This window comes from Dendrobium catenatum, unplaced genomic scaffold (genome assembly GCF_001605985.2).
Source record: "Dendrobium catenatum unplaced genomic scaffold, ASM160598v2 fragScaff_scaffold_853, whole genome shotgun sequence".
NCBI lineage: Eukaryota > Viridiplantae > Streptophyta > Magnoliopsida > Asparagales > Orchidaceae > Dendrobium > Dendrobium catenatum.
The window spans coordinates 3,151,599-3,177,839 of record NW_021319315.1 but is presented as its reverse complement, the minus strand read 5'-3'; the positions used below and the strand labels follow the sequence as shown (position 1 = coordinate 3,177,839).

Here is a 26,241-nt window from a genome sequence, read left to right as displayed (position 1 = left end):
TACAATCACTTCTTTACCTCTTCGGAGGCAACTACATTTGTCGTCATAGGAGGCGGCGGAGGAACGCCAGAATCAATACAGCTTCGACATTTCCTCTCCACCCATCCCTCGATATCATGATCGCCACCAACAACAAGAAGGCGTCCGCCACAGATTCGAGCAAGCATCCCAGCGAGCATGGCGATGATGACGATTACCGCCACGATGACAACCAGTGTCTCGATCGACTTTGGTGCAGAATGGCCCGAAGTCGATGATGATGGAGGCGACGGGGTTGATTGATCTTGCTCGGATCTCTCTATGAGAAGGCGCAAAAGCATGGTGGTGATAGTGATAGCAATTACAAGAGAAGGGAGAGTTAATGGAGGTTTTGAGGGGAAAGAAGTTGGTCAGATGCTTTGTAGTTTAGTGGCGTTTTTTCCCACAACTTTTGTTTGTTGCTATATCTTTGTATCTACTATGACCATTCAAAAGGACAGCTTATAAGCATTTATGTATCTTAGATTTTAAAAAAAAAAATACTGTTTAAATTTCAAATTAATATATTTTAATATTGAATTTATGTAATATATAATAAAAAATGGGGGGACATGCATACATACCACATAATTATATGTATTTAAGTATTTAATATTTAAATTTTAATATTATTTATATAATATTCTAATCTTTAAATTATATTAAAAATACTACTAATAGCATTTTTTAAAAAAACATAATACATATTTTTTGCATATGTTTTGATATAATTTAAGATATTAAAATAGTTTATTAGTAAATATTAAAATTTTTGTGGTAGATATATAAATACAAGATAAACTGATCATTTATTTGATTTGGTTAGGAAATCATATTCATTATGAACTCCATTTTTTTTCCAAATTTTTTTTATGTTATAGTTTTAATTACACACAAAATATAGTTTTAAAAAATAATAATTTTTTTTAAAAATATATTTTACATCATTAAGCAAACTAGAGGGGCCAAAGTGCATTTATTACATGCTCATTCTTTTGAAGTGAAAAGCATGCTTTAATTAAATTATATTAAAAACATCTTTCTATTCAAATAAAGCCTAATTTTTTAAGGAATCTATATATTTTCTTAAGGGAAAATTTTAGATCAATATCTGATTAAATTTTGATCAGGATAAATATTAAAAATATTAAATATATTTAAAAAAGAGTATAATCCATAAGAAATCAATTAAATCTTATATTATACTAAATTTGAGCTAATTTTTCTTAGATGGGCTACAAAGGAAGATAGAGAAAGGGATCAACAAATACTTAATTTGTTAATTAATGATTTCAAAAAATGTTGTATTTTAAGACCCTTAAACAATAAATTATGACTTTCTCAACATATATATATTTATTAGTTATGACATAATAAAGGTAGAAATTAAACATCACTTAAACAATAAACAATCAATTTGATTTTTAAGAAGTAACTTAGGGTTTATTTGGGACAACTTCTAAATGTTTTGCTTTTTAGATCGTAAGCATAATTCTATTTGGCTACTATATTCTTGCTGATTTCTCCCTATTTTTCATAAATTTGTGACATTAATATATATAACACTCTTAAGAAAATTACCGTCCTCACAATAGCTACACAATCACCTTTATAAAAAATTATAGTAGGTTAATGTTGGGTTCGACCAGAGCCCGACCTGTAACCAGATTTTGACACCCCTATACTTTCATAAGCTTCATTAATGCTTTACCCTAACAACCTCCGTAGCAACTTCCTCATACTTTTTTGGGAGGATTTTGAGAATTAAGGTCAAAATGCATAGCGAGCGATAAATAATTTTACTTATATTGGTAACATCCATGCATTATTGACTTATCCTATCAAGCTCAATCAAAATTGTCTTATATATGCATTGACAGAATGGAGAAGAAGGAAGAGAACACGGAACAGAGCTTGTAATAGAAAATAGAGTTCTATGTATTATGTAAAAGTAATGTTTACATATTGGTATATATAGAGAGATAGGGAGGAGAATCCAGCTAATATTTACAAAGATGTCCTAAAGAAAGTACAGCATGCCGTTTCTCTTATTAGCCCCCTGCAAACTGAGCATTATGTACTGGAAGGATCAGTTTGTCACGTAAAATGTGAAATCTAGTAATGGCCAGAGGCTTATGAAGATGTCGGCAATCTAATCGACAGAACTGATGTGTTCTATGTGGATTGCACCATTGTCAATGTGTTGACGAAGAAAGTGGTAGTCAAGTTCGATGTGTTTAGTGCGAGCGTGGAAGACGGGATTCCTTGCGAGTGTTATAGCGGAAGTGTTATCGTAGTAGATGGTAGTGGGAGCTTCTTGAGGCAGATGTAGTTCCTCTACTAAACGGCGGAGCCATATAACATCAGAGGCGGCAGCGGAGAGAGATCGGTACTCTGCCTCAATAGACGACTCTGCAACGGTTGCTTGCTTCTTGACGGACCAGGAGATGAGGGCGTTGCCAAGATAGGTACAGAATCCTGAGACGGATTTTCGGTTGGAGCTGTCGGATGCCCAGTCGGCATCGACGTACGTACGAAGAGTCAGATTGCCTGGTGAGATCGGTAGACCGGAGTTGAGAGATCCTTTAATGTATCGGAGCAATCTCTTGAGCATCTGAAAATGACGGTCGGTGGGGGCATGCATATGTTGACATATGCGGTTGGCAGCAAATGCGATATCCGGTCGAGTAATGGAAAGGTATTGCAAAGACCCAGCTATCTTGCGGTAGAGATGTGGGTCGGCAAATGGCTTGTCGTCTGGATCGAAAGTAGAGCGAGACGGCGTGATCGGAGTGGGAGCAATGCTGCAGTCTTGTAGTCCAGCATCTTGAAGAATCTTGATAGCATAGTGCCGTTGATTTAGCAGGTATCCGGAGGAGGTTTTGAGAATTTGAATGCCTAGGAACAAGGTTACATTGCCTAGTTGTTTTAGAGCGAAGTGAGAGCGGAGAAATTAAAGAAGAGATTGAATTGTTGAGTGATCGTTTCCTGTTAAGAGAATGTCATCGACATAGATTAAAAAATATAATTGAATATTGTTGTGGTGAAAAATAAGGAGAGATGGATCGGAACGACTAAACCTGAATCCAAACTGTATAAGGAGAGACGTGAGTTTGTGAAACCACTGTCTCGGTGCTTGTTTAAGGCCGTAGAGAGATTTGTGAAGTTGGCAAACATAATGCGGATGCTTTGTGTCAATGAACCCGGCGGGTTGACACATATACACCGTGTCCGTTAGATCGCCATGGAGGAATGCGTTTGAGATATCAAGTTGAAGTATAGACCATTGCCGGTGAAGTGCCACAGTTAAGAGAAACCGAATGGTTGGCATCTTGGCGACAGGACAGAAGGTTTCAATATAATTGACACCGAGAGTTTGATTGAAGCCCTGGGCAACTAAACGAGCCTTGTAGCGATCGACCTTCCCGTTTGGTAGTAGTTTTGTTTTGAACGTCCATTTGCAGCCGAGGATCAGATCGTGAATGGGTGGTGGAATGAGGGTCCACGTACCTTGACGCTGAAGAGCTGAAAATTCCTCTTCCATTGCGGACTGCCAATGCGGAATTTTGGAAGCCTGAGTGTAAGTGGTAGGAGTGGACAAAGTAGAAGTTGTGGCCAATAGACCATATATCTGTTTGGGCTTGTAAATTCCCGATTTGGCCCGTGTCTGCATTGGATGTGTTTGAACAGGCGGTGGATCAGGCAACGGAGGATCAGCCTCTGTGGTCCGAGTATGAGTATTGGCGTCTGGAGTACAGACGGGAGCTGGACAAGTTTGTTGGATCACCGTGGGAGTAGCATGGTCAGTGGTGTGCGAAATAGACGTAGGGGTTGTAAGAAGTGGTGAAATAAACTGAGGCGGAGCGTCTTGAGGGGAAATGGAGTTAACCGTAGATTGCTGATAAGGAAAGATGTGTTCCTGAAAGGTTACATGGCGAGAAATATGAATTTTGTTAGTGCTTGTGTTAAAGCACTTATAGCCTTTTTGGTGTGACGAGTAGCCGAGGAAGACGCACGGTTGAGAGCGGGGTGATAGTTTGTCTGTGGCATACGGTCGCAGCCACGGATAGCAAAGACAGCTGAAAATACGAAGATGATCGTAAGTCGGTGCAATGCCATGGATAATTTGATTGGGAATTTGGTTTGAGATGGCCTTGGACGGTAGCCTATTGATTAGATAGGTTTCCGTGGTGACAGCTTCAGGCCAAAATTGTTTGGGCAGATTGGCGTCGTGCAAGAGAGTACGCGTGAGTTCCAGGAGATGGCGATGTTTTCGTTCAGCGAGTTCATTTTGTTCTGGAGTGTGCGGGTAGCTGGTTTGATGAAGAATGCCGTGTGAGGAGAGAAATGTTTTAAACTGTGTACTATAAAATTCTCCGCCGCCATCAGATCTAAAAACTTTAGGTGTAGCATTAAAAATGTTTTTAACTAGAGCACAGAAATGAGTAAATTTGGAAAATGTTTCACGTTTGGAATGCATCAGATAGAGCCAAGTAAATTTTGAGAAATCGTCAACAAAAATAATATAGTATTTAAATCCGTTTAACGATTGTATAGGAGCCGGGCCCCAAACGTTAGAGTGAATCAATTTAAAAGCATGCGATGAATCTGTGGTTCGTTTATTAAAATGAAGTTTATGGCATTTAGCCATGATACAAGAATTACAATGAAACTTAGTAGTATCAAGTGCTAGAGACGGTATCAGGTGATGAAGCCGCGTGAGGACTCCAGTGTGAGGGTGACCAAGTCTCGCGTGCCAGAGAAGGGTAGACGACTGCCGAGCAAGAAGGGTAGTGGGACGAGCCGGGGGGAGGTTCCGCAAGCAGTATAGGCCATTATGTAGTTGACCAAGAAGAAGTGGGCGGTGATCCTGACCATCCTTAATGACAAAGCCATTTGTGTCAAAAGAGATAGAAACTTTGTTGTCTTTGGTTAGTTTTGAAATTGAAATAAGATTATGAGTAAGCGCAGGAACGTGAAGTAAATTGCGTAGGTCAAGCTTACGAGCCGAGTCGGGGAGAGGAAGGAGTCCTTGACCGGAATGCTGAATGGGAAGAGAAGCGTTGTTCGCTGTGGAGATGGTATCCGGACCTTGGTAGCTAGATCCGTGATGGAGATTGCTGAAATCCAGGTGGCTTGATGCACCGGAGTCAAGAATCCAATCCTTTATAGAGGCCGGAGTTTGCTGAGAAAGAAGAGCTCGCTGATTGGGTGGAGTGGAAGGAGCGTATTTAGGATTGTTTCTATGCCAACAATTCAACGCAATGTGGCCTGGTTTGCCACAAATTTGACATGTTGGGCAAGCGATCTTGGATGTGGGTTGGTTCGGTTGGGAAGGAGAGGAGTAATCAGAAGTAGATCGACTGTCAAGTTTCTGATTATTGAAATTGTGATTTGAGCCATTTCCTCTGTTCAAGCCTGTCCGAGACGTGTAAAAGGCCGAATTGTCCAGATTTGCCCCAACTTCTTTCTGATGTTCTCGCTGCATTGTGATTTCTTCGCTGCAAAGCAACGAGTAGAGAGTGTCGAGGTCTATAGGATGCAGGGATGTGCGAATAGAGGTATTGAAGGAGTTATAGGTGGAGGGGAGTCCGTTCAGGATGTAAATGAGGATGTCTTCGGTGTCAATTTGAGAGCCCGATAAGGCAATATTATCTACCTGGTTCTTGATCTGCATTAGATATTGCTGCATAGTGGAATTGTTCATCTTGATGTTATGGAGCTCATTCTTGAGTTGGATGACTCGAGAACGAATGTTAGGTTGCATTCGCCTTTCAAGAATCTGCCAAACGTCGTGGGCAGTGGAGGGGGTCAGAACATACGGGAGAATGGCATGAGAAATGGTAGAGAGGAGCGCCGAGATCAGGATTCGGTCGATCAAGCTCCATTTGAAGAAGGCTTCGCTAGATTGGTCTGAGGGACAAGAAGTCACTCCTATGAGAAAGTCGGCGAAACCATTCGCCGAAAAATGCTGCAAGATCTGGATACACCAAATATGATAGTTCTCTGATGACAAGGAATTGGGAACGAGAGTCTTGAGGTTGGAGATCAAAAACTTCAAGGGCGCCGGTGCGATGTAATTGGAGGTGGCGCTGGAGTGAGAACCAGGGGCGGAGGTGGGAGAAATAGCTGATTCTTGATCAGCCATGGAGCCAACTTGGCTCTGATACCATGACAGAATGGAGAAGAAGGAAGAGAACACGAAACAGAGCTTGTAATAGAAAATAGAGTTCTATGTATTATGTAAAAGTAATGTTTACATATTAGTATATATAGAGAGATAGGGAGGAGAATCCAGCTAATATTTACAAAGATGTCCTAAAGAAAGTACAGTATGCCTTTTCTCTTATTATGCATCCCGTCTAGATCGGTGAGATGCAAAGTGGTGATGGACTATAATATTTTGAAGGTTTATGAAATTTTAATGGGATATAATAGCGAACGAAATATTCACGGATAAGTAATGTTTTTTTAAAATTTAAAATTTAAATATTATGTGAATAAATAGTAAAATTTAGCTTATGAATGTAAATCCCCTATGAAAGTTATGTGAATCCAAGCTTTAAAAATATTTCAAAGCAAACCCCTCTTATGTTTAAATTTTCTGATGAATCAGTATTGCATGAGATCCATCGGGCGTGATCACATGTTATCCAGCGCAGAGATGGGACCCACTCTGAGACTGACACGTCATACATCACCCATTACAATTTATGGGCATATTTCCCAATGTTTACCAAACAGAAGCTTTGCAGATCAATTATTAGAGTCCAAGTAGCTTGTCTTCTGTCATTTTTTGTTTTTTTTAATATTTAATATATATTTATAAATAACTTTATTTCTGTTTTTCAAAACAGTTTTTTAATATAAATATTTTTTAATTAGAAAACTTTTACTGAAATGCTTATTTAGAAACAGTAAAAATAATGATCCCAAATGAAGTCTTATATAATTTAGTCAAATAAAATATTAGGCTTTTGGTAATACAATTGAGAATAGATGTATTAGATCCTGCTTAAGTTAAAAAAATAGAGATCTAAAAAGTTTTGATAAAAAAACATTTAAAATGATAATTTTTATTATATTTAAAAGAGGGTACTCATTATATCTAATAAAATATAATAATTTACCCATCATTGCTTAGCTTGGCTGTCGGGTGAGTACGATTGAAAACCCCTCAACCCGTGCTCTATTCCCCTCGAGCTACAGTCTCTTTAAGTGGGACCCATCAAGTATGGACCAAGAGATTTCTGAAATGTATGCATCTTTTAGGTCAGTCGAGAATTAGTCTCACCGTCAAGCATGGGCGGAGGGAAGGGGGGCAGCTTTCATTTATCACAAGACTTTTCCATTTCAAGTCTTCAATCCACTGTGTACTAGGACCATGCAATTCTTCAGCCGCTTTTCCAAAAAAAAAAATTGCAGCCGGAGATAGAGAGAGAGACTAATGGGGCAAAGTATTGAGAGAGAGAGAGGCAGAGAGAGGAATGATTTTGGAAAGAGATTTTGAAGCTGTGTGGTAGTGTTATTTAATTAATTATTATTTAAAATATTTAATTTTTTAAATATGATTTTATTAAAACTTTATTCTTAATTAAATATTCATTATCTAATAATAATTATTAAATATTAAATTACCACCCAATTATCGAATTATTTTTACACTCCTAATCCTAATGATCTAATTAATTCTTGTGAATGATTTTATTTTTCCTAGCTCTTTTTGCTCAATAAAAATGCTGCGATCATCGCACAGTCATGACATCGCACCTAACCACATATATATTGTGTATTATTATTGATTTAGCTAAAGCTAAAACTGAAAGCCTAAATGGGCTTAAAGTTGATTGTTTTAGTGGCTTAATAGAGCAACAAATTCGGCAACGAGAAAACATGCTATAATTTTTGTAATTCTTCCTTTAAAGTTATTTATTAATCCAGGGAAGCCACCAACATTATTTTTTGGACACATAAAAAGTATCAATTGTTTGTTTTCCCTTTTACTCCTCTCTCGCGACTGATCACGAGTCACGACCTCGAGTGCAGCTTTCATTAGGCCCCCCCCTGAACAAAATTTCTGGCTCCGCCACTAAATCTTACCTTTCTTTGAAGGTGATTTACTCTCTAGCAATTGATTCCACACTGCTGCACATCTGGACCTGTAACTCTGGTGGTGAAAGGGTCAATTCGAACCCACAACAAGCTGAATATAGAGGCAAGAAGAATAGACCAGACCACGACGATGGTCGGGGTTCGATTCTGCCGGCCCATTAGACCCTTGAGGAATGGGTAGAGATGAACAATGACCCAGAAGGCAAAAAAAAGCTTGCCAAAGAGAGGTCCCCATGACTGATAACCACTGTTAATGGCATATGATATTCCGGCAACGACGCCGACGAGGTTTATGATCAAGAGAGTTGTGGGTGGTATCAGAAGTGTGGTCCATTTGAACATGTAGAGTTCTGTGAAATCTCCTTCCTCATCTGAAGCCTTGGAAGTGACGGTGAAGTTTGTGTCGATACCGGCGAGAACTTTTAGAAGGCCTTGGAATACGGCGAAAAGATGGGCGGAGACGCCTCCGATGACCCAAAACTGTTCATTCCTCCACCATTCATCGATGCCGACACCGCTCCATCTCATCTCCAAGATGCCGGTGGCGAAGATTGAGATGAAGAGGGAGATGAACCAAAGACTTGCAAAGTTGCTGATCTGCATTGGAAGTGAAGCACATTTCAGCAAGGAGGGCAGTGAAAGCTACTGAAAACTCGAAAGCTATTTAGATGAGTTGTGGAGAGGACAAAATAATTTAGACGGTCAATGTTTCTGTACAGTATATAAAGAAGACGACTTGTCAAGTTCTAGAAAAAAAATAGTACTGGAAAAAATTGTGCGAGGATACCTACATCAAAATTTCTTTGAGATGATGAATCAGTTGAGCAACGAAGAGTATTAGGGTATCTCACACTTATATTATAATCAAGATATTTAAATTAGGGTATCTCACACTTATATTATAATCAATCCTCTTTCAAACTGTCCACTAATAGCTCCATGGCATTAATCAGCCTTTCATAATCAAACTCAAACAACCATTAATTGAAATTTGTTCTGAAATTTCAAAATATTGCATGTTCCTATTGTTCGATCATTGGTCATACAGTAAGATCTGCCTGTTTCAGAATCAGAACTATTGATTGTATAACATGATCAACAATGGTTCAGAGATGGATCAATTTAATATAATTAATCTAATAGATTTTGCTGGCTAAGATTTGAAATTCTTACAATGGTAAATTGCGGCATTAACATACAATATGATTAGTTTTGGTTTTAACCAAAATCCACGATCATTGAAAGTTTCTTTTCAGTTGTGAATAAGGCTTCGTTTGGAACAACTTTTTTACTTCTTCTTAAAGCAGCTTTCTAATACAAAAATTTTAATTTTTGTACTAAAAAACTATTTTAAATAGCAAGAAGGAAGCTGTCCCAAATGAAGCCTAAGAAGCCAACCAAACTTCAAAGAAGAAAAATTAGATAAGTGGGGCATTTGGATTTAATTTAATATAATTAATCTGATTGATTTTGCTGGCTAAGATTTGTAATTCATACAATGGTAAAATGTGACATTAACATACAATATGATTAGTTTTGGTTTTAACCAAAACCCACCATCATTGAAAGTTTCTTTTTCAGTTGTGAATAAAGCTTCATTTGGGACGGTTTTTTTACTTCTTCTTAAAGCAGCTTTTTAATACAAAAACTTTAATTTTTATACTAAAAAGCAGTTTTAAGAAGCAGGAAGAAAGCCGTCCCAAACGAAGCCTAAGAAGCCAACCAAACTTCAAAGAAGAAAAATTAGATAAGTGGGGCATTTGGATGAGTACCTGAGGGATGATGAATTTTCCAGTGAGTAGACAGACAGCAGGCAATGTACAGTACAAAAGAAGTGGTATTGAGGTGAGTGGGTAAATGGTTGTATTAATGTATGCAAATCTCTCAAGAAATTTGAGCCGTCCACCATATCCATACCATATGGGACAGTGCCGGCTAAAGAGAATCTCAACGGATCCGAGGGCCCATCGCAGAACTTGATTCAGACGGTCTGAAAGGTTAATAGGCGCAGATCCCTTGAAAGCAGGAAGCTCAGGCATGCAATAAATCGAGCGCCATCCGCGAGCATGCATTTTGAATCCCGTTAGAATATCTTCTGTGACAGAACCATAAATCCAGCCAATCTAAAGGAGCAAATAACAATATAATTAGGAGGCTGACAATAATAAATCAACATAATTATTATGAAGAACTTTGGTTGAAAATTATGATAAAGAAGAACAATCAACTTGAGAATCAAATGCAATAAATTTATTAATATTACATTTTAACTTGCCGAGTAAGTGGATAGAAATCACAATTTAGATAATTAAATGAGGTATCTGCATGATTTGGGAAATTCAAATTTTATTGTTGATTAGCTGAATTGGAAATTTTAGATTACAATTAGAAACATTTTATCCAGTGGAATTAAGTTAAATTTATATTGAGAAAGACCTTGCAACAACTTTATCTACTATCTTAGGTATGTTAGGTTATTAGGACTCTATAAATTTTGATTAAAGCTATGAAATTAAAAACTTTTAAAATGAATAGATATTTTCTTTTCTAGTTCAATTTTGTGAGTGTTAGACGTGTGATTCCTTTCAGTGAGATACAAGAGTGACCATCTAATTTAGGGGGAAGTTATCTCCTTCTGTCCTTGTAAGGCCTAATTCACTTTACTTTGGTAATACCATTGTCTGGTTCCTCTAAATGATTTATTGTTGACTAATATAATACTCTTGATTTTGCCAAAAAAGTGATTTGTAGAAGTTCTAATTTTGTGGAAATTAACTATTCTTATTATCTTATTTTATTTGTTCTGAAATTCTTACTAAAATTCTCATATTTTTAATTTTTTATCAACATAAACTCTACTATCTCGTCGTTGGATTAATCAGTAAATTGTGACTTCTTAATGATATATTTTTCTTTGTTTGAAAGCATGCTACGCATCATATTAATTGCATTTAAATACCCTAATCCTAAGTCATCCTGCATTAAAATGAGTTCATAAAGAAAATACAGGATGAAAAGTTATTCATACAAGACAATTGTATTCCTTTAAAAAGTAACAAAACAAATGATGGGGTGCATGTGAATCATAAATCCAAAAATATAGTTGATCTAATAACTGTCATTTTCTTTGCCGCTAACAACTATGAGATTACATTACAATCGAGGGGATGTATCAGCAGTGCAATAATTGATGAAATTGCCATTAAAAATAAAATGCAAAATTATGATTGCCTCCTTACCTCACTTCCCCAGTCAGTTTTATCCTCGTAGCCACAGCTGATGACATGAATAGCTTCTTTTAAAAGAGACTCAGGTGTTGCGGATTGAGGAACACCGCCATGCTCCATAAGAGTAGAAGCGACAAAGACAGAAGACTGGCCAAATCTTTTCTCCAAGCTCATTTGTGACATTAGAAGTGATTTCTCGTCATCAAATCCAGCACCTGTATTTTAACGAGTGACAGGAGAGGTCACTCAAGTTTTTTGGCAGGATAAAAAAGCAGATAAAGCTTGATCTCATAAACTAGGAGGCAGCCATCTGCTTTGCCAAGAGGATCGTCTAATGTAAGCATAACGCATAAATATTTTGATGCAAACAGATAAAACTAGCAGCACAATAAAAAAAAAATACAGCCCGCTTAGCAAGTCCTTCATAACCTTATTGGTGGTAGGGACAAAACTGCAAATGACTAGGAAAGCAATCTACGTTTCAAATAACAACTGAATGTAGTAAATCAGCTTTAATTATTCTTTTATTTTGTTATCAAGGTATTAATACTTCCAAAAGCTATTTATTTTAATTATTTTGTGGGGCTGGTTGATTAGAAGTCCTATTTCTATTTAGTTCAACATTGCATGATTTAAATAGAAATATCATCAGAAGTAGTTATTCCAAAGGCAATATTACTACACAATCAGATGAATGGAAGAGCAGAAATAAGTCATAAAGCGATGCTGGAGTCAACATATTTGAACTTACATCTATAGATGATTGGACACCATTTCGGTTTAAGTTTATCCCTTCATTGAAAAAGGACAAGAATGGCAACTTTTGAATAAGGAGAAAATAGTGTTTGCACAATAATAATCAATTTATCACGATTTTCTCGTAAGCTCTTAAAAGTAAAACATTCTAAATATAAATAGAATTAACTAAAAATAGAATTAACTAGAAATATAAAACTAGGATAAACAATTATATTGTTAGATCATAATAAAGTCAATGCTTGAATAAAAAAAAATTCTTACATGGATTTTATGAATAAATAAAATCAAAGGAAACTATATCAGCATTACCTTCAACACCTTCTTCTATATCTTCCAGGTTGAATATAGGTACAGTATTATCAACGTGCTTGCTTTGTTTCTTATTGTCAGAACTCTTCTTCTTAGACTTGGAATTCTTCTTGCGAGAGCCACCACAGCATAAAGAGAAAAAGCCACTGTTTCTAGACTTGTTTTTGACTGGAGGTTCATAACCATACAACGCAGTTCTATTGAAGACACAACCAGTGCCCACATAAACCGGACCTTGAATACCATCAAGACCTCTTAAATTAATCTACAGAGCAATAATAAATAAGTTGGTTAGAAAAAAAAATACATCCTATAGTATGAATTTCTATGTTATTTTCTTAATTAACATATTTAAATAAAGAATGCATCTACGCTATGTTACAAGGCTCAAAAGTTCATATGATTATTTTAGTTTGATTTACTCATATGTAGTTATCTATTACTCCACTAAATCCTAGGCCTCAAAAAGTTATGCTCTCTTTCTCATTCTTTTATATTGATTACTTCATAACATTCCTTCCGTTGGACTCCTACCTCTCTTTTCTCTTATTCTGCTTTGCTATCAAACAATTGAAAACTTTTGAGTGTTTTTTTGCTTAATAATAATAATAATAATAATAATGCTTATCATTTTTTTTGGGGATGGGGGGTGAGGAATGGAGCCTTAATTTTACACCTTATTATCTAAATAAACAATGAAAATCCACCAGCACCAAAGCACACATCTTCAGAGTTACCAACATTAGGCGAATACAAAAACAAAGGAACTCATGAGGATACAATTACAAAACATTAAAACATTTGTACATTCATTTTCAAGCTAATGTTCATGGAATTGGACAAATATTGTTTTTAATGCTGCAAATAAAATTAACCTTGAAATTTGTTGAATTAAATAAACAACTTGCGTATTTTGTGGAGCTAACATAAAACTCTAGCTAATGTTCCTTCACTTAAAAAAAAAAAAACTCATCACAAATACACACAAACATAAACGTTCCATCAATGAAACTCAAAATTAAGACAATTTCTCGTCAAAAAATTTTCAATACACTTTTTGATCAAGTGGGGCATGGAAAATGTGTCAGACAAAAATATCCAATGGTGGCCTGCATTTTAACAGGTCACAAGGAAGCACCATTAGAAAATATTACAGGAAAATCCTAGCATTCTAATTAAAATTTCAATCTCTCTTACTAATCAGTAATCACATCTTAACAAAATAGAAGATTATTAACAGGTAAAGAATTCACACAGGAGAGCTCTACTTACATCAAAAAACACAGTATTGCGATTGGCGTAACGATCATTCCTATCAATGCCATCAAATCTTTGTGGAAATTGTACATAACAAACAGACCTTCCAAGATTAGGATCCATGAGAAAACACATAGCTTCTCTCAACGCCTTGCTATTGTTTATGTAGTGATCACAGTCAAGATTTAACAGATAAGACCCATTGGTAAGGACAGCTGATACACGTACCTGCAAAGATGTTGGGTTATGAAAATAGCCTAACTTGTGTAAAAAAAAAAATTAAAACAACGTATGCAGGCCTTGTTGACAATTCCATTTGCATTTATAATACACATTTTCAAGTTTGTTCACTTACCAGTGCATTCATAGCACCAGCCTTCTTGTGATGTTGGAAACCAGGACGCTTTTCACGAGAAACATAGACCAATCGTGGCAGCTCATTGCCTTCACTGTCAAGGCCTCCACTGTGGCCTAAGAAAACCTGAAATCATAAAAAATAACAGAGTGCAAGTTCTAGTTTATACAGACTTAACACAAAAATGATGCAAAGTAATTTTATTATATAGCACTAAAAACTAGTTTGCTAAAAATATGCATACAAACGGCTAAAAAATCAATGACATTGTAAAAACATGTACAAAGCATTGGTTAATGAAAAATATCTACGGCATAATTCATGAATTCTGCATCAAATTATCAACAAACTTACCTAATCCTGAAATTTAAACCTTAAATACTAGCAATCTGCCTTCCCTAAATCCTCTAATTTTGAAGAGATAAGCACTTTCGGTAGATCGTAGGCTTGCAACATATAGTCAGCGTTTTGAAAACAAAAAGATAATGCAACGGGTTGATAAATCTTTTTTTCACCCTTAAAAACAAACAGGATCTGAAAGGAACTACCTGAATCATTCCAGGATGATCTCTTGTGTTGTTTCCTGGCCAAGGTGTGCCATCTTGCATGATCCATCCTTCTTCAGGAATCTTCTGTGCTTTTGCCACAAGACCATTAACACGAACTTTAAACTCTTCATATTCTCTCTGCATCATATAAAGTGTAGGTGAAGTAATAAAATTTAAAAGAGCCTATAATTCACCCATGTTTGACAATCAAGGTCATGTACCTTCATTGCTCGACGATCTTTGACAAATGAAGGCTGAACCTTATCTTTTAGGTAGTCAATCTTCTGGGCAAAGTACCATTCTGGAGCTCGGGGTTCAATATTGTATTTCTTACAAAATGGGACCCATTTTCTTGCAAATTCTGAAGTTTCAGAGAGGGCTTCAAAGGTCAACATAGCAGCTCCATCATCAGAGACATAACAGGATACCTTATCAACAGGATAATCCACCGCAAGAATGGACAAAACAGTATTGGCAGTGACTAAAGGCGGTTCCTTCGAAGGGTCCACAGTACTGACAAATATGTCCACAGCAGCCAACTGAGATGGTTCACCTTCTCTGTCATACCTGTCACCAAAGTAACAAGACATAACAGCTTCACTAAATAAGAATGATTTGGGAAGTTGATGGCAATTCACTGTAATAAAATGAAGACTAAAATTGCAGAAGATACCTTATAGCTAGTCTATCAAGATATGTTTCTCGGTTTACAGGAAACCACTTGGGGAACTGATCCAGTATCCACGACATTGCGAACCAGATCTCACATATCACAGACAGTAACCACAAAGGATATGCATTACGCACAGGATTTGTGATACGGTAGTGCAAGAAAATACAAAGGATAACTAGTCGCAATGCAATGACCATCCTGTATGGGTTTATCCTTGATGATGGGATAGAAACTTTCCTTGAAAGAGGCTGCCGAGTTTCATCATTACTGCATCATAGAAGTTTGTCATGAGTAAAAGTCATTTAAACATTAAAAACTCGTGCGAAAGCATATGGCACTTCTATTGGCCACAAGCCATATAAGGAATTCCTAAAGTGAATTATATATATATATAGGCAAAAGAAACTGAAATAAAAAATCCCTACTATAAACTGAAAAATGGAAAATAAATGACGGCCAAATAATTCGGGTTTGACAGATAAAGTTGATTAGTTTACCAATCTATGACAGTGGGGCATCAAGTATTGCAGGTATAAAATCCTTAAACGGTTGATATTCTTGAAAATAACATATATAAGATTATAAGAACAACCTTTGAAACAAGCGGTATCACCCCATTCTCTTTTGAGAAAAAGTGATGGGTTCAAATCAGTGAGAAAATCTCCTTCTTTGAAAGAATATCATGCACGATGGTTTTATACTTTCTGCTCTAAGGAATAACAATCATTTTTTATTATTATGCATGCCCCCAGAGTTTTACCCAGATTTGTAGTCACACCATTAATCTATTGTGCCACGGTGACGCTGCCAAGATTTTTAACATGCAAAAAAATATGTTAATTTTAATTTGGATTGCAAGAAAGAATTTTACCGCTTTGACATATCAGAGATCAAATATTTGAGATGATTGTAGAAATTGGGCTATACTAACTATACTATCAATGAACCAAGGTCAAGGGACATGTAAGCAAAGTTTGCGGAAATTGCTCAAACCGATTAAAAAAGTTATGTGTTAATCAGCCAGGTTACTATGACAGTGCCAAATTTATATTATGACAATGAAATTGTGGAAATTTTATCAACAATCTATCAAAAACATTCAAAATTTCTAACAATCAGAATAGCTCATGCAACAATTAGCATAAATCATGGATGTGATGGACTAGAGCATGAAATATATTATGCATTTAAGATTAAAGGGTATCAGTACAATAAGCCATGAAAAAAATACTATTTAACTGATAGAATTAACTACAAACAAAGCATGCTAAGGAAAACAAGCCATTCACATTCACATAAGAAGCTTATAAAAATTAAGTTTGTCGCTTAAAGTAAAATTTGCATGACTACATTTTGAAAACAATAAACTCACAATAAAGCATCTTCCATGTTGTAATCAGTTGCAGCATCAATATCAGTAACAGCCCTCCCCTCAGACGGAGCATGGCTAGTGACATTTGTGGCCATTGGAGGTACATTTTTATCTTGCTTCATTTTCCATCCATCAACTCTCTCTTTCCATGCCACATTTCCAAATCCACCAGAGAATTCCCTTGAGGGGTTAGCTGATCAACGCATTCATTCATAATAAGCATCAAAACAGGCACAAAAATATAGTAGATTGATAAAGTGCATTGATCAAACTGGCAAAAACCAAAATGAATTGAATCCGTACGTGAATGGTTCACATAAGGGAGTTGATGCACACGCTTGCCAACATCACCTGGAGACATCATATGATCTGGGGATGCCCCTGGCAGTTCCCCAGATAGCTAAACACAAAATTGATTATATAAACATGGATTAGCATCTCCAAATTACTCATAAATAAAACAATCAAATTCAATATCATCCCATCATCACATTCACAAATCTGCTTATCAGAATAAATTTACTGCATACCTCTTGGCTTCGACTATGAGTGAGCAAAGGGATGTTGTTCCGTGGGATCTCCCCACTGTCATACTTTGGAAATCCATGATTTCCTCCTTTTTCATAGTTCATATGCCAGCCAATCATTTTGTCGGCAGGCTTCTGCTTCTGATCCTGATTGCCTGACGGATAATCAAAATCGCTCGAATCATCCGCATCTACTTCATCCCCTTCCTCACCGTGGATTGGCGGGCTCCCTAAAATTTCAATAACATGAAAAATCATTACAGGTGACCAGCACGTCAACTAAAAAAATTTCATGGAGAAACGACGACGAAAGATGTCATCAAACAATCATCAGCATGCAAGCAGGCCGAGAATCAAACCTTTATGCCTTTTATACTTGGTCTTGCATTGAGGACAGCATTGGTTCCCGTGCTTCCTCTCATAGTCATAGCACGGCCTGCAGACCGGGAATCCGCAGATGTCACAAGCCACAAAGACATCTCCCTCCACCGTGTTGCCAACACCATCCCCGCAGATTTGGCATACTTGCCCGTTCTCATGCTTACCATGCATCTTTATCCCAATCAAGATCAAACAAATCAGAATCACACCAGTAACGTAAATCACGCTACAACAGACACAAATCAGTAAAACAATTGTTTGATAGAGATACCAACCCTCGTTTCCCCCTCAGCCGCCATCAGATCTGGGAGTTTCTTGACAGATCTTGCAGTGTGTGATTCACTGACGCATAGCTTCTAGTGAAACCGCATTCAATTTAGCAGAATAGACAGAAGCTCTCCAACCTTCAGAAGACCTGAGAAGACGAGATCGGAGTAAGCAGCCCGCAGCCGAAGTGCTCGATCAAATGCTTGATCCGATTACTCCGCTTAACCAAAAAGACCTACCTCAGCTCTCACTTCAAGTTGCCCAACTGAAGAGGAGAGGAGAGGGAGAAGGAGAGACTAACGTGAACTCCTAAACCTATCTCACCGACGATCGGCTGTCTGGGCTGAGATATAGTGAAAAGCCAGCGGAGCCTTGGATTGAAAGCGACGACTCTCCAACTGCGGATATTTTTTTTATTTTTAGTTATTTCTTCTTCATATAAAAAAGTACTATTTGATTACCTGGCGGATGGGCCCACAGGAGACGACCGACACTTGATGGCTTGAGTGGCTGTGTTTTATAAATATTTTTTTTTAAATAGGCGACCTCTATAAAATATATTTATTATTTAAATACATTATACATAATATATATATATATTATTGTGGGCTAGAATATACGCAGCGATAGAGTTAAAGTTCTACGTTTTAGCATTTATATGGATATCCAGCTCGCACATAGAGAACACAAGATTTTTTATGTAGAAAATGCTAGAAAGAAAAGGGGAACCATGGGGCCTAGCCTAATTTAAAATGATTCCATTTGTGTATGGGTAGATTACAATGGGTTGACTCATCCCTGAGGGCGATCAGATTACAAATGTCAATTGTATGGTTGAAATCTAGCGACAAATGTGGATGAAAGTCTGGCATCACTTTGTGGTATGGAGGAATTCCGGCATTACTTGAAAATTCGAGAGTTAGTTGGTAGCCTGGTGTTGATTTGGCAGAGCTTTAGTGTCGGGCAATGGTACAGTAGAACTTCGGGCCTCTTGTGGTGGTCTAAAAAAACTCCGGACCTTAGGTGGTGATCCAACAGAAGTCCGGGCCTTAGGTGGTAGTCTGGCAAAACTCCGAGCATTAGGAGGTGGTCCGGTAAAAGTCCGGACCTAAGGTGGTGGTCCGGTAGAACTCTAGACGGTGGTCAAGGAGGAGTTAAGGGGCAAGAGCGATCTTCGATCTCTCTCTTGCTCTCTTACTTGGCCCCCCTTCAAGATGAATGAGATGTCTATTTATAAATTTCAAAGAGTGGCATGACCCATAAATAGGAGGAAGATCAAATGTAAATGGATAATGGTTTGAAAGGACAGTCGATGTTGAATCCCTTGATTGTAGACACTTGCTGGACATTTGAAGGTCTTAATGATGTCGGAAATCTGTGATCTTAGGCTCGTTAGATTTGTCTCATCGAGCCACTCGATTCGACTATAAGCATGTCACTTTTAAAAATTATTTGGTAATCATGCTGAGTTCCGCCATACTGACACCTAATGCCTGGAGTTATGTCGGACCACTACCTGATGCGCGGAGTTCCGCCGAACCACCACATAACGCCCAAAGTTCTTCTAGACCACCACCCGACGTTGGACTTTCGTCGGACCACCTTTGATACCCGGAGCTCTGATGGACCACCTCCTCGCACCAGAATTTCGCCAGACCAATACTTGACACCAGAAAGTTCTATCGGACCACCACCTGACGTCGGAGTTTCGTTGGACCACCACTTAACGTCCGGAGTTCCGCCGGACCATCACGTGAAGCCTAAAGTTCTGACAGACCACCGAATAATGCCAGGACTTCCACCAGACCACCGCCTAACGATAACGGTCTTTCTAACCCCTATTTCTAACTGACAATGGTCCTTCTGAACTCCATCGTTAGAAAACGGTCTTTCTAACCCCTATCTCTTGCCGACTATGGTCATTTCGACCTCTGTCGCCTACTACTGTTCTTCCGTCCTCTGTCGCATACTATGGTCCTTCGTACCTCCATCATCATACAACGGTCTTTCCGACCTCCATCACCAAATAACAGTCTTTCTGACCCTGTTTATTGCCGACTGCAGCCCTTTTGAGCACTATCACCTACTACGGTCCTTCCAACCTCCATCGCCAGACAACGAACTTTATGACCCCTTTCTCCTACCGACAACGATCATTTCGACCTACGTCGCCTACTATATTCCTTCTGACTTCCATAACCAGACAACAGTCTTTCTAACCACTTTCTCCTATCGACTACAATCCTTCCAACGTCCGTCTCCTACTACTGTCCTTTCAACCTCCATCGCCAGATAGTGGTCTTTCTGACCATTGTCCCACCGACTACGTTCCTTCCGACCTCTCTACTACGGTCCTTTTGACTTTCATGGCCAAAAAATGGTCTTTTTGACCCTTGCCTCCTGCCGACTACGATCCTTCTGACCTCCGTCATTTACTACGGTCCTTCCGACCTCCATCGCCATACAATAGTCTTTCTGATCCTTGTCTCCTGCCGACTACGGTCCTTCCGACCTCCATCACCAGACAATGGTCTTTCTAACACTTGTCCCCTGCCGATTATGGTCCTTCCGACCACCATCACCTACTACGGTCCTTCCGACCTCCCTAGCTAGACAACAGTTTTTCTGACCATTGTCTCCCGCCAACTATGGTCCTTCCAACCATCGTCACCCGACTTCAGTCTTTCCGACCTCCGTTGCCCGCCGACTATGGTCCTGCCAACTAAACAAACATATTAATATTGATTCTCTGCAATGTAATGCATTCTATATGATGTATATATGTTATATCAAGCCAAGACCTTCCCTCCAATGAAGGACATCATTTGTAATCGACTGCAAATAATAGTTAATTTATTCAAATTGGGCCAGACCTGTGGGTTTCCCCCCTTTTCAGGGGTTTCCACTTAAAAAACATGGTGTCTTTTATGAATGCTAAACCCGCCCTCTTTTATTTGCTTGTGTGCTGGATTTTCATACAAAACTAAGACATTAAATTTTATATTTCTCTATCGCCGCGAATATTCCAAGATGCAACACCTATAGCCCAACATAACTGGCAAAGCAATTGACAAACTAACACAAAAAGACAGGGAGATTGGAAGAAGCATAGCAGCCAATATAAATAAGCAGAGCGTTGAGAGCCAAAATGGAAAAAAAAAAACCTTCAAGTGGAGCTTTTAACCATATAGTGTGATTTAGTACTTCAACCATCACGAAGCTGAAAAGAAAGGGAGCATTTATAAAAAAAAAATGATGGTGATGAGATTCAGGAAGAAATGCAAATCTTATAGCCTCTATGTTAACGCCCCTAGCAGTAAGGTTACCTGTAATTTTTAAGCCACTTGAGTAAGCCAATCAAGAGAAAAGTCTTTAAACAAAAAAACCCATGCCAATCCCAAGTTTGACACATTAAGGAAAGATATTTCTTCGCACTTTTGATGGAGAAAACTAATCGAAAGGCCCCAAGAGTGTAAATTAGACAATGATGTCACAAAGAAAGTCTTAGCACAATTGATTAAGAAATGCAAGGGAAGGAGAAGGCTTCCAATTACCCTCCTTAACAATTGGGCATAAGAGAACACTATGAGGCAAGTTGAAAATATTGAAACAGTCATCGCTTCACATTTCAAATAAGAAGCTTCCCAACGAAATCTTCATAATAAAGAGAAATATTAATGCTGAGAACTATCGTCTCGGAAAAGGAGTTGCAAGCATCAAATCAATATTTGACACGACTCAAAATCCGACTCGAAAATTTTGGGTTAGGATCAACCCGTTTGAGAAACGGGTCGGGTTCGGGTTCAACGAACTGATATGTTTCAAAAATCAGTCCAGGTTCGGGTTGACCCGGAAACCCGAAAATGACCCGGATTGACCCCTGCTAACAGCGTCTGCTCGTTGCCCGCATCACGTTTGCCCGGATTGACCACATCTACCTGCATCACATGCCACTTCGTGTGAGTCACTTCCCGTTGACGCCGCTGTCGTCGCAGTCGTTGTCGCATCTGCTGCCGCTGCCGATGCTGCTCGGCACCTGACCTAGCCATTCGGTTCCAACACTCGGAACTTGTTCGCGGGTCTGGTCGGGTCAACACGATAACCTGCACGGGCCGGATCCAGGTTGAAATACCCGCCCAATTTACAACAACAGATCGGGAAACTAGTGTCGGGTCAATTCTGATTTTGATCCGAATCCAACCTGCGACCCGATTTTAACAGACCTAGCCACAAGCATCAAATCACGAAAAATGGGGAGAACCCAAACAAATCTTCCCTATTGAGTGCTATAATTTTTCTAACACCAATTGGATAGAAGGGTAGATAAGCCAAAAATTCACTAAAATTCCTTTCATTTTGCACATTAAATTAGGTAAGAAATATAAACGTATTATTCTAGCAATGATAAAAGTTAAATTTACCAAGCTAACTTCTCATCGACTTGCATATCATAATGAACAAAAAATTTAACAAATTCTTATGCAATACTTTCAGATCAGAAGCTTCGCAATTGCAGATGAAATGGTGGCTCCATGTTTGAGAAAGAAAACCTCACAAGACGTCAAGACCCACACTCGAATGTTAGCCAGCCCCCCAAAAAGAAAAAGCCTCGCAGTCTATTCTATGACAAATATATTTATAAGACTGTAAATGGATTAGGCGTTCAACAAGTACTTACTCATAACTCTGCTTGTTTATATCTTATTCGTAATTAGCTGATTTCCTTATAACCTTAGTCTGATCGTCCTGGCCGATCGCGACATCGTCCAGGACGATGTGACCAATTTCCAATCGCACTAGACGGTTTTGCAGGACGATACAAGACGATAATTTCGGTTTTGCTCTCGGGATTTTGCCATGAACTGATCGTCCCAGGACGATCCAAAATCGTCCTGGACGATCCAGTCCAGAAATCATTCCAGAAACACTCCAGAAATCAGCTGTTTTCAATGCACTGATCGACCTGGACGATCTCAACATCGTCCTGGCCGATCCTGGGAGGAAAATCTAATTCAGAGAGGAACAATAAAGGAACGAGATCTCACAGGCATGACCCATAAATAGGAGGAAGATCAAAGGTAAATGGAGAATGGTTTGGAAGGACGACCGATGTTGAATCCCCTGATTGTAGACATTTGCTGGACATTTGAAGGTCTTAATGATGTCTGAATTCTGTGATCTTAGGCTCATTAGATTTGTCTCGTCGTGCCGCTCGATTCAACTAGAAGCATGTCACGTTTAAAAATTATTTGGTAATCCTAACGCTGGAGTTTCGTCGGACTAACACCTAATGCTCAGAGTTCCGTCGGACCACTACCTAACGAGCGGAGTTCTGTCGGACCACCACATAATGCCCAGAGTTCTTCCAGACCACCACCCGATGTTGGAGTTCCGTCGGACCACCTCTTGACACCCAGAGCTATGATGGACCACCTCCTCACACCAGAATTTCACCAGACTAACACTTGACGCCCGAAAGTTCTATCAGACCACCACCTGACGTCAGAGTTCCGTTGGACCACCACTTAACGTCTGGAGTTCCGCTGGACCATCACGTGATGCCTAAAGTTCTAACAGACCACCGAATAACGCCAGGACTTCCATCAGACCACCGCCTAACGACAACGATCTTTCTAACCCCTATTTCTTGCCGACTATGGTCCTTCCGACCAACGTCGCCTACTACGGTCCTTCTAAATTCCATCGTTAGAAAATAATCTTTCTGACCCCTATCTCTTGCCGATTTTGGTCCTTTCGACCTCTGTTGCCTACTACGGTCTTTCCGTCCTCCGTCGCCTACTATGGTCATTCCTGCCTCCATCGTCATACAACAGTCTTTCTGACCCTTGTCTCATGTCTACTACGGTCATTCCGACCTCCATAACCAAATAACAGTCTTTCTAACCCTATTTATTGCCGACTACAGTCCTTTTGAGCACCGTCTCCTACTACGGTCCTTCCAACCTCCATTGCCATACAACGAACTTTCTGACCTCCTACCGACAACGGTCATTTCAACCTCTGTCGCCTACTATAGTCCTTCTGACTTCCATGACCAGGCAACAGTCTTTTTGTCATGCCCCGAGATATAACTTGGAAAGAATGTCAATTAACCAGCCATTTACCAGAGTTATCTACAATTCTCCAATTAATCATCGTCTAAACAAAAGTCTATAAATTAAAACATTCATATACAAGTCAATTCATATCTCAAAAGTTCATGTACAAAACTCAGGAACTACACTATACCCACAAGTACAGAAATCTATCATGTCCTGAGTACAAAAGAATCAAAATCATCAAAAGAACTAAAACATGTAGATCCGGATCAATTCCTATCTTCTGCTCCCTTGTCCTGACCTGAAAATGTCAACCACATATAATGAGCTTTACAAAGCCCAGCAGGTCACCTAATACCTATAACTGAAATCAAAGCACGGCGACGCTATCAATATGCATGTCAGTCAATCAAATCCGTATCAGTCAATGGTCAATGAGTCTATGCAATACGGAAATCCATAGTCAATGAAATCAAGTCTATCAATGCAGCAGTGGGCAAATCGATAAACCAGACTCAATTAATACACATCAATCTCGAAGAAATCCGCACACAGAAGAAAATCAATCAATCCGTCAAATCAGTCGTGTCGAATCAATCAATCAAATGTCAACTCAAATCAATGCTATCTAGTCAATAAAATCAATCGGAAAAGCAATACGATAAATCTCAATCTACCCTATCAATAAATTAAATGTAGCAAGTCAATACAATGCAGAATCAATAGTTTGAATGAGTCTATAAGCAATATCAATAAATCTATAATATCCATATCAATGTCAATAATCAATAGTATCCATGCTCAATGATCAATCAATGAAATCGATGAAATCGTACGATACAGTAAATTCGATCAAATCAATAAAGCAGAAATCGATAAAGCAATAAATCCGTATGTCCATACAGTAAACATGCATTCGATACAATAATACTGAACAAGTACAATCAACTGGCTATGTTGCTGTTGTAGAATCCATATTGCTGTTGTAGATATCCATACGTTGGTTTCAATAAAAAGAGTCGTCACTCTATTGCCCGTCGGCATATCTATAAGAACTCCTTATGACTCCCATTCATATATCCATAATCAATGTTTAAAGGAAAGCCCGTCGGCCCACCATCCTATACAGGTCAATTCAATCTCCAACCAACGTTCAACCAGTTTCCACTTGTGTTTCAGTATCAATAATCAATCAATAATCAATTCAATAGTCAATATTAAAGCAATTATATCAATATTCACATTCATATCTATTCAATTTATCAATCTCAGAAAAATCGGAAATCGTACGAAATTTCGGTAGCGTAACAGCAGTCTATCAAATTTACACAAAAAAACCTACAAAATCACAATTCACCAAATTACAATAGAATGTTCACGACAATAATATAAGACTATTGTTCTACTGAATCCATATCAAATAACATCATGATATTTTTCTATTCAATTAAAATCGCGTAGAACCAATTCCGACCGATAAAATCATTACAGAAAATACTCAAAACGTGTAGAATAATCATATCAATAACTTATCAAAAGTTGTGCGGTGAAAGTTTCGTCAATATAAAACCAGATCCAAAATTCGACTACGAAAACACAAAACAGTGCACAACTCGATCAAAAATCAATATCTCTGAAAACAGAAATAGGATTCGGAGTCCTTACCACGAGATCTTCAATTCTTTCAACAGTGGCGACGGACGAAAAGCGCTCCGCGGCCTCCGAAATCCAAGATTTCTTCTCTTTTCCTTTCTCTTTCTCTCTCCTCAGATATTTTCGTTTTATAAAAATGATTTTCTCTCTCCTCAAAACGAGCTGATTTGCTTATATCATAAGCCTGATCGGCCCGGCCGATCGCCACATCGTCAAGGACGATGTGAACAAATTCAAATCGTACAGGATGATTTTTCAGGACGATACAGGACGATAATTAATTTGCCAAAAACCCTTGCTCTCGGGATTTTGCCATGCACTGATCGTCCCAGGACGATCCAAAATCGGCCTGGACGATCCAGTCCAGAAATCATTCCAGAAAACACTCCAGAAATCAGCCGTTTTCAATGCACTGATCGGCCTGGACGATCTCAATATCGTCCCGGCCGATCCTGGGAGGAAAATCCAATTCAGAGAGGAATAGTAAGGGAACGAGATCTCACACTTTTTGACCATTGTCTCCTATCAACGATAGTCCTTCCAACTTCCGTCTCATACTACGGTCCTTTCAACCTCCATCGTCAGATAGTGGTCTTTTCTGACCATTGTCTCCCACCGACTACGTCGCCCGTCGACTATGGTTCTACCGATTAAACGAACATTTCAATACTAAATCTTCCAATTCCCACCATGCAATATTATGTACATTTGCTACATCCAGCCA

General features: G+C 38.5%; 2 protein-coding genes across 2 annotated transcripts; both read right to left on the bottom strand.

Annotated features, from left to right (window-relative positions):
- Nucleotides 1–5: 5 nt before the first annotated feature.
- Nucleotides 6–320, bottom strand: LOC110110347. Its single transcript, XM_020841764.1, has one exon. It carries the CDS (start codon nt 318–320, stop codon nt 6–8), a length of 315 nt encoding a protein of 104 aa, XP_020697423.1.
- A 7,794-nt stretch (nt 321–8,114) lies between these two features.
- LOC110110394 (probable cellulose synthase A catalytic subunit 8 [UDP-forming]) lies at nt 8,115–18,146 on the bottom strand. Its single transcript, XM_020841847.2, is given in 16 exon segments — nt 8,115–8,727; nt 9,903–10,253; nt 11,370–11,572; nt 12,426–12,690; nt 13,698–13,910; nt 14,038–14,163; nt 14,586–14,723; nt 14,807–15,152; nt 15,259–15,287; nt 15,289–15,350; nt 15,353–15,525; nt 16,631–16,823; nt 16,934–17,030; nt 17,161–17,387; nt 17,517–17,709; nt 17,814–18,146. Coding segments are annotated over 16 exon segments (3,225 nt in total). The 5' UTR covers nt 17,838–18,146; the 3' UTR covers nt 8,115–8,142.
- Between the last annotated feature and the right edge of the window lie 8,095 nt (nt 18,147–26,241).